The sequence below is a fragment of the Glossina fuscipes genome, unplaced genomic scaffold, assembly GCF_014805625.2.
Source record: "Glossina fuscipes isolate IAEA_lab_2018 unplaced genomic scaffold, Yale_Gfus_2 28, whole genome shotgun sequence".
Classification (NCBI taxonomy): Eukaryota; Metazoa; Arthropoda; class Insecta; order Diptera; family Glossinidae; genus Glossina; species Glossina fuscipes.
In genome coordinates this window covers 14,877,443-14,887,438 of record NW_023998423.1, presented here as the reverse complement: position 1 = coordinate 14,887,438, position 9,996 = coordinate 14,877,443, and the positions used below count along the sequence as shown (strand labels likewise).

Below are 9,996 nucleotides of genomic sequence, written 5' to 3'. Positions count from 1 at the left end.
TCTCTCTCTCTCTCTCTCTCTCTCTCTCTCTCTCTCTCTCTCTCTCTCTATGTCTCTCTCTCTCATCGAAAACAAATTGGTAATCTCACCGTAGTTGCCCCAATATCTGGCATTTTGCGGTATTTGTCGGATATCAGTTGTTTTTCTTTTTATATCCTACACTGATTGTGGTATAAGCATATATCATGTTTGAACAGATGTATGCGACACCTAGGAGGACTTGAACTGCGGGATCTGCGCTTTATTATACCAATGAATGCTTTTGAAAGTAAGCGTAAGCATGACTGCCTGTTAAGTTTGCCTATGCCTAACCCACAGGCCTTCATTTTTGAGATATTTTTTTATTACGTATGTATAAGTTTTCATTTATTTATGCGCGGTCCTCGTATCTATACAACAATAAAAAAAGATTGAAAAAAGAAAAGAAATTCTCTTCTTCGTTATCTCCTCTTATTAGCGATTACAGTGATCATATCACTTGTTTAGTGGGTGTAGTTACATGCACACATTTTATAAGGCCTGCTTTCCTCCTATCAGGACGTCTACACTAACGGCCCTATTCTGAGCAACATCTCAGATACGTTCCAAATCAGAAGGCATTTCGTTGGTTAGGTTTTTCGTGACTTAACAACTTTCTTGTATAACAAAATATGTATTGAAGATTTTATTGCTACTATTGCTTTAGAGTATCAAATCTGATACAAAGTCACACACATTGCGAGAAGAAAACAAATAGTCTTCTCTTATGACTAGTGACCAGTCGCAACATTAGAATACGGCCGTAAGCGGGATTTAAGGAATTTTGAGAATTCTTTTGTAGTATTTCGTCCAAAGGTAGAGCAAAACAAAATTAGTACCAAACGATATTAACAAAAAAAATTATAATTTTGGTGAAAGTATATTGAAATCGTATTAATGAGACGAGTAAATGGCGATTTTATCTCTCTACTTATGAGATAAGATTAAAATAATTCCTGTAAATATTCTTCCAGTCGTGAAATTAAGACATCGGCCTTCACTTGGACAAATCCATTTTGAAATTCTTCAATGACGATCAGTATTAAAAATACACCAATTGAGTTAAATTGCCATATTCGAAATACAAAATCAAACTGGGAAAACCTACGTCTTTAAAAAACAACGATAACAAATCTTGGATTTATTGGTTAGTAGTTACTTCAAACGTAATGATAAAAAATTTCCCACGGCCGACGAATAAACGCCCTACGCAACATTGTCTATTCTTATTTTTGTTGTAGAACCCAAAAACTATACCCTCTTTCTATATAAAGGCATATTTTTCATGTGTGTAAAACTAATGTGGTACAAGGTTAATCTTTATATAGGACGGGATTAAAAGTAGGCATAAATGTTCCAAATTTTGCATTGAGTCCATTTTAGTGTAAAATTATTGTTATGAGTCAATTCTCATTAGCACGGACTGGTCTGCTTTACAAACGATTAATTTTCGTGAAAATTCCTATTAGGATAGAATCCAAAAAATAGGTCCAGCTTATTCAAATTTGGTACAGTTGCATTTTTTATGTTAGATTACTATTATGATGTAATCTTCATCGTGAAGCATTAGTATGAACCTTAGTTTTCGTTATAAGAGAGTTGGTTCAAAAGTTGCCGCAGCCTGCCCAAAGCACTGTTACTTATTCACTTTTGCCGAGAAATTTTGAAAATTGAAATTTTTTCTCCATAAGACCATTTTTCAGCGTTATATGGGGAGTGGTCGAAATAGTGGATCAATTTTCAATAGCGTTCGTCCTTGTGCCAAAAAACTGTCACTGTACCAAATGTCATCAACATATCCCAAAAATTGCGAACTGTAACTTGAGCTAAATATTATATGGACAGTCATCGGACGGACAAAGAGACAGGTAGGCTTAGATCAATTCAGACTATGATTCTGAATCGATCGGTATTATAGGTGCTTCTGCTGCGTGTTTAATACGGCCGCATTATCACTAGTCATATATATAGGGTATAAAAAGTACAAAAATCGGTAGATCAGTATTACGGAGTAGAGAAATTTCAGTTTCTTTTTTTCGAAAATTCAGCCATAGCCGAACACTATTTTCTCATTTGTTTATTTTGAGTAAAAGTGAAATTTTTTACACATATTGTAACCCAAGCCAACCCAAAATCGTTACTTTTTTTAATGTAAGAAGAGAAGAAGAAGATTGAGGCAAATTACATTGCTATTAACTTTATTGCACATCTTCATTAGTTTAATGAATATTCATTGAAAATTTTTGCTTCACAATTTTTCCATTTTTAGTATTTTGGAAAATTTAAAAGTTTTATTTAATATAACGAAAAACACCTTTCGTAGCTTAAATTTACTTTTATTCTTTTCACCTGTCATATAATATAATTAATGACTCTTCCTTGTAATTTCTGTAAAGCTATACGAAAATCGAATAAAAATACAACAAATTTCAATATCGATAGCAGTAATAAAATGGAAAAAATGAAAAAAAATTGCGTTACAGGGTACAAGTATTTTAAGAAAATTGTTTTCATCTTTCAAACAAAAAAAGAAGAAGACATAACCTTGCACTTATTACTTTATCTACGAGAGCATCAAGGCAGCGTTAATAAACGATTTTAAATGTTAAATGATTAAGATATCTATGTGCACTTTGTGTGGAGCGGAGCTACTCTTTAACATCAGTTACTTCAAGTATAGAATTAACAAAATTTTTTGATAATTACTGCAACCGGATAATTCGTAGATTCGGTTTTCTAGATCGCCTTTAACAGGAGTTGAACAAAGTTGTTTCCCGTGGAGTGTAATTTATAATCTTTTGTCTAGGACGGACTAAACTGAAGCTACAGCCATCAACTGGCAATAATTGCTTAGTGTGATGAAAAAATAAGATGGATTTTAGACTTGGCGGGTGCAATGAAATCATTAAGGTAATTTTTTTTTGTTTTTCTGGAAGATAGTAGCGTAATACTGTCTTTGAAACCTATGTAGAGTTTCGCGTTAAGATAATCAATTGCTGTAGAGTTACACGCTATCTTGTAAACATATTAGAAATTGATTTTTCGGTTTTTATTATTTTGAGTTTGATCGAGTAAAGTATTTGGATTAATCTTTGTTTGCGGAATGAATATTTTGCCGCGGAAACGTTAAGGATATTACAGAAGATCTTTGGTGATGGCGGACCTTGTCGAAAAAATATTTGGTATAAAGATGGTTCAAAGTAGGTCGAAAATGAGTTCAAGACCAACAGCGCGAATTAACATTTATCGACAAAAGCTTAGTCAGGAAAATCAAAGTTTTTTTTGTGCTTGAAAATCACCGATTGGCAACCTCAGACCTCGCTAATGCTATGGGCATTTCATTTGGTTCAACCTAATCCATATTAAGAGATGCTTTATGCCTCAAATCTGCCAAAGCTTGATCGATTCTACAAACTTTCAATTTCCTGAGAAAGAAGCGGCGTCGCATTTACTTCTATGACACAACTATTTCTGACTATCAGAAGATCATTTGCGTAATTTTGTACGGCGTGACTTCTGGTTTTTCAACCAACTCAACGGAAGCTCTTCTCTCTCAATGGCGGAGATAAAAACTCAATCGAAGAAATTATGTAAGGCCATCCTAGAAAATACTCCACTATTTCAAGCATTGGAAAAAACATTACCATAAATTTAATTTGTTGGTTGGAAAGATTAATCAAGATTTTTGACTTGGTAAACAAATTCTTATTACCTTTGGATTGTTTTTGCTTTTCACTGCTAAAGTGCCGCTGTTTTTATAATTTGTCACATGGTGTTACTGCGCTTGAAGTTATTTTCATTGTTCTTCATCATAGTATTGTGTGCGATTTTTAAAGTTAAAAAGCTATTAGAACACAAGGAGATCTCTCCCAATTTACAGTCTCAGATAAAACCTAGTGTTCCTTATTGCAGAATATGCGGAAGAAAATCGTACGTATCAGAAATTATTCAAAGGATGCAAAGGAGATTGAGAATTGCCAACAGTTTTGCCTTAATCTGGTCAACTTCTAACAGCTGCACTTCTATGAAGAAAGTCAACAAAACCAAACACATAGAAGAGCTAAGCTGCAAGTGTAGAATATTTTTTAAGTTCCTTCTCTTAAATAGTAAGATTATGGCCATTCTAGAAGGCCATTACTATGCAAGAGTTTTGTTTTTTAGCTAAGCTCGCAAGGACGCTTGTCGATTTGTAGGCTACAAGTCGCTGTTCGGGGAAAGAGCTACAGCTTCAATGACATAGCGTCCATAGTTCGGCTATAAGTAAATTTTTAAAAATTTCAGTTTTGTTTCATTTCCATCGTGGGACAATTTCTAAAGAGAATGCATAAAAAAATTCTTTTTTGCTAGTTCTAAACGCTTCCATAAAACAATTCGTCTGTTTTGAGCAAGTGACTCAAAAATATTTTCATAGACGGATACTATTCATGCAGATGTAGTGCTTTGTCTGTCAATCACATATTTTCTTAATTTTTTTTTTTGATATAACCTAATGTCCCGTTCGTGTGACAAGGTAATAGTCAGAAACATGCGAAGAAAGAGCAAGTAAGAAAATTAAATTCGGTCGGGACTGAATCTTTTATACCCGTCACCGTCTACTCCAAAAAAGACAAGAAGAAGTAAATGAACAAAATTCTTATGCTCTATAACGTGGACTGGCGGCGGTTGAGGTTTTTATATTTTCAAAATAAATGATTTTATCGTAAAGTCATGTGGGCTTTGCAGGGGCCTATCTATCCTTTGAAAAGTTTAGGTTAATTCCAAAGTCTTTTACAATTTTATAGGCGATATTTTCATTGTCGCTTACGGCAGAATACTTACCACAAACACTACACAGTTGCGCAAATAGACAGATGGACAGGCAAACAGGTGGACATGTTTAGGTGCATTCAAGACTTAAAACTGGCCAAGAATTTGTATACTCTAAGGGGTTTTTCAGCTTTGTTTCTGCGCGTTATAATGGTATTCAAAAAATAGTTCATTTGTGATACACTACAGTATTGGGTAGACCAGGTCAGCCTTTTCCATTTTTATGCACGAATGCGACAGCATCGCCAATAAAGTGAACGTTCAAATGTTTGTACATTTATTTGCTACAGTTTATAAGTAATAAACAAAGAACCAACCTTTCATTCCCTTTGAAAAACAGAGGCGTTCTCAGTTTACGTGGTCATGCCGATGCGTCCTTAGACCAAATTTGCCCATTTTCAATACTAACCTGCGTGCAAGAACTTCCAATGTTTCTGCCAAATTTAAAGACGATAGCTTAATTTTCAGCAAACATTACACGTTCAGATAGACATGTTTAAATCGATTTAGAATTTCAGGCTGATCAGGTATATATACTTGTGGGGATCAGGAATATATACTGACGCTTCCTTCTGAGCGTTGCAAACGCTTTGACAAAATGAATATATCCCTCATCCTTCGGTGATGGGTACAAAGGGAGATATGAGCTGGTGGGCGCAGCATAGTTGATTTACTGGTTGACTACGACCAAAGCAAGCCCTGTGTAGGACGTAAGCATTTTTCTAAGAAGTTTGTATATAAAACCTATAGAAAGAAAATATTTTTTTTTTTACTGCCTATGAATGTGACAGGAATTGTATTAAGCTGATAATGTTTTTAGGACCTAATGATACCTCCGAAAATCTTTCATATATAAATCAGGTCAGTTATAATTTGTCAGTTTCATGTCCAATAATAGGTAGCAAGTAGAAGCATAAGTTGCCGAGTAAACACAATGTAGACAATACTTTTGCACGTTACAAGTGAAAAGATGGCCTCAATAAGCGCTCATTCAGACTATTTTGATAACTAAAGCTATACATATATATATATATATATATGCGGGAATAGATATTGTTTGATAAATTCATTGACATTTAATTTATTGAATGCAGACAACTCGCCCTGTATTATTCTTGCGTTGTTTTTTTTTTCTTTCTTTTTGGTTTGTTGTTGTAATTTAACACACAAATCAAAGTCATTTGCACTTTTTTTTTCAATTTTTTTGTTTTTTTTTTTTTTTTTTTTAATGTTAGAATCTCTAGCAAAATTAAAATAAATGCATATGTTTTGTGATGTTGATATCCATTGGAGATGATTGGTATTTTTGAAAACTCAGCATGAATTGCATTAAAAGCAGACATCGATTTGGATATAAGCATTTATATGCAAAACAAAAATGAAAGAGAATAACAGGAAAAAGACTAAAACGGAACGAAAATGTTAAATAATTGCTATGCATTTGTCACCTGATATTAATTTATGATATCGAATATATATATGTATGTATGTGTGTGTGTGTGTGTGTGTGTGTGTGTGTGTGTGTGTGTGTGTGTGCGTGCCTGCAGAGCGAGTAAATTTGTATGTTTATAATTCTTTAACTATGTAATTTTTCAATTGTATAATTATTTATATCTATTTTTTATATATTCTTCTGTTTTTTCTATTTTCCCCTTTCTCTCTCTTTCTCTTTTCATGTTATCTTGGTGTTTATGGCCTTTAAAAACTACTGATGTTGTCATATAACAACACTACGACTATAAATAACAAAAACGTATATTTAATCAACATCAATACTCATCATTATGGGGATGGCTGGCGTCTATGCATTGGTACTAAAAACTATGTATTTAACGATTTGAAAACCAAAAAAAAAACCAAACTTATGTGCGCTTTCTCACATATTCTGTCTCTTTCACTATGTATCACTGGTTGCGTTGACAATTGTTGTTAATAATCCACAACATATTCCATATGCGTTCATATGGGGGATTTGTATGTGTGTTTATTTGCGGGCGTGTGTATGCGTGTGTTTATGCTATTGCACTATAAAACGCATCATAATTCATCGCAACGTTTATGTGGTATGACCGACACCATGACCATCTATTATCGACGAAACTCTGGTTTGGATCGTTGCTATTATTACTACGGCTGCGGCTGCTGCTGGTGCTGCTGCTGCTACTTTTGCTTTTACTGTTGGTTTGTTTGGACTTTGATAATTTGATAACAAATCGGTTGGACGGTTATATGCTATTATGTGCTCGCCTTTTTTTTTTTGCCATTGTTGTTTTTATTACGGCTGATGATATGATCTGCTGATGGTAACGTTGGTTACAATAACAATGTCGTCATCATTATCGCCACCAACTTATTTTCGTCATCATTATCATCATTATTCGCATTATCACCATCATCGTCGTCGTCGTCGTCCACGTCGTCATCGTCGTCGTCGTCATCGTCGTCATCGTCGTCACCCAATGATGTTGCTTTGGCAACATCATCAACACAAAAATTAACACTGTCGCCATGTGTTAATGTTATCAACTTCGTTATATGTACATCTCTATGAACGGAACATTATAACTGTTGTATATATACAAACACACATATACATTTTTACTCAACTCTCGATATTCCAAATACATACACTCATGTATAATAACTTTCATATATCAACTCTCATGCTTTCATTCTATTCGCTTCATATGCCTGTATGTATGGTTACGTGCGCGTATGTGTGTTTGCATGAAATATACGACAATCACATTAACATCAAATGAAATATGACAAATTATTGGAAACTCCCGAACGGAAACTGAAATTTTTACCATGGGATATGCCTATAACGTTTAATGGTAAATAAATGCAATGCTTGCTCTTTGCCTATGTAATTGCGTCCTCTTGTATGTGTGTGTATGTGTGTGTGTGTGTGTGTGTGTTCTCTTCTATATGGTCTGGTCGTTATAACTGTAACATAAATCGTCGCACTTTATGTCCGTTGCCGGCATTCTTATATTTTATTGCTACCGACAAACCGGTCACCTGGCCATTGCCTGAAACTCGACCGTGCATTTATACTCAACTAAAAAAAAATATATATATATATATATATATATATATATATATTAAATCCTCTCCTTTTATCCGTTAATAATTGAATGTGTACAAAATTCTTATTCGATATCACGCTCGGCATTATTACTTTGGGTTGCTGCATACGTTTACATTTAAACTCATATACACAAAACTTTACATGCTTATATCGCTTATATTAATAACAAAAAAAAAAAAAAAAAAAAAATTGCCCATCATGCTTCTCCTCCCCGTTTCTTGCATTCGACCTTTCCTATCACGCTTCTGCATTTTATTCTCTTCTTCCCCTTTCCCATTCAATAATTGACGTATGTGCACGTATACGTATGCGCGTGTATGCGTTTGCATTTAAAATTTTAAATCTTTTCCTTTATGCCCGCCCCCCTTATAATTCTTATTCATGATCGCATTTATACAACAATAACATCACGCTCATCTATCCGGTCTTGTCCCGTCCCGTCTTGCAAAACGAAAATATTTTAACAAAAATCACTAACAAATCAATACTCATTTCCCTGGTCCCTCGGACCATTTCGTTTATTCTGTCGCTGGCAATTACAAACACTGGTAACCTGTTCAATATTTGATTTTCGTGCCACTTTAAACTCTACTTCTTACATGCACACACACACACTCTTGATATAAACGCGCAACTACATATGTGTGCTGCGCTTTTCACGTATACGCACACATTTATCGATTCATTCGTTATGCAATTTTTTTTTTTCTTTTTTTTCTTTTTTTTTTTATTCATTTTCTACTTTCAGCTGAAACAGCAAATCAACCGGGTAAAACGGCTACAATTGAAATGTATGCACCTAGCTCGTACAATGACACAGTTACCGGTGAGACTCTGTCGAGTGTTTCCGAAAAGAGTGAATCATATTCAAACGATGGCAGCCAAGGGGATTACATAGTAAGTAAAGCTCACTCACTATCATTAATTTTTCATAATAGGGAAATGTCATATATCATATCAGTTATTACATTCACTTATATATAAATGTATAATAAATACATTTATCCCAGCGCATAAATGTATCGCGTATCGCTTTCTCTTTGTGAGCAATCTAAACCTGCACTTACTTAATATTAGGCATTGAAAACTTTGTAGAACGAGAAATGCGCGCCGAACGAGGTTAAAATGAAAAAAATACACCTTAAAATCACATAACCTACATATGTGTATGTCTTTGATAGATTTAGATTAATAGATCTACAGCTAATGCCTATTAATATTAAGTAAAACTTAAATGTAGACAATTGGCAACAATATGCATTTAAAAGTTAAGTAGTGAAAACATTTACAAAGATTTACAAGGGACGCGTGTGAAAAGTGCCTACCTTTTTGGAATTTTTCTACACAAATTACTCGCTTCGAATAAATCGGATGAACATGGCGGGGGTGGCAGTAAATCGAATTTTCTCTCATGCAATTTTGCGACTATCAAGTCAGCATTCGCGGATTCAAATCTCAGTGCGGAAAACTTTACATGGGCCGATCGATCACACATACCCATTACACACAACTCACTATATTATTCTCTTTCTTTTTCTATCCGGCGGTCACGGTGTTGCACGAATAGAGAACATCTCCTGAGTGATTGGTTAACTAAAAAAAAAGAAGAAAAAACAGGCGGCCAGTTTTCTTAATGCTTGACTCAATATGTGACAAACACATTCGTTAGCCAAGTTCAAGCTCTGCTATTTCTTTCCGACAGTCGTCGTGCATCGTTTACGGACTGGAGAAATGTTTTTGTCAGCGAATACAGTTCTTGGTCTTTCCGATTGTTTTGTGGTCATCCAAGCTGGTACGGCCTCGTTTCAATTTTGCTATCCAAAATCTCCCCCTTTGAGTGAAGGTGCAGCGTCCTCGTACCCAGCATGTAACTCTTGCCTAGCTTACTACGGTGTATTGGCTTTCAAGAACAAATATTTGGTAGTAATCTAATACGTATTTTCTTCAATTTTCATTAAACCAATCACATCGATTGCAAAAAAAACAATCCCACGTCGAAAAATGGCTAAAATTCTGGTCGATACTTTTCAAGAAATAGACAAACATATTCCATATTCCTGTTGTGGATAAATGGGGCC

General features: G+C 34.6%; 1 protein-coding gene across 8 annotated transcripts in view; it reads left to right on the top strand.

The window, feature by feature from the left end:
- Window positions 1-9,996, top strand: part of LOC119636214 (nephrin) — a 324,897-nt gene that overhangs the window by 220,107 nt on the left and 94,794 nt on the right. For 5 of the 8 annotated variants that reach the window (XM_038031458.1, XM_038031450.1, XM_038031455.1 and 2 more), the window contains one exon: window positions 8,667-8,815. In XM_038031458.1, coding sequence (XP_037887386.1) covers window positions 8,667-8,815 — 149 coding nt within the window. The remainder of the gene's footprint in view (window positions 1-8,666; window positions 8,816-9,996) is intronic. The other 3 variants (XM_038031451.1, XM_038031453.1, XM_038031456.1) reach the window with 1 other exon arrangement.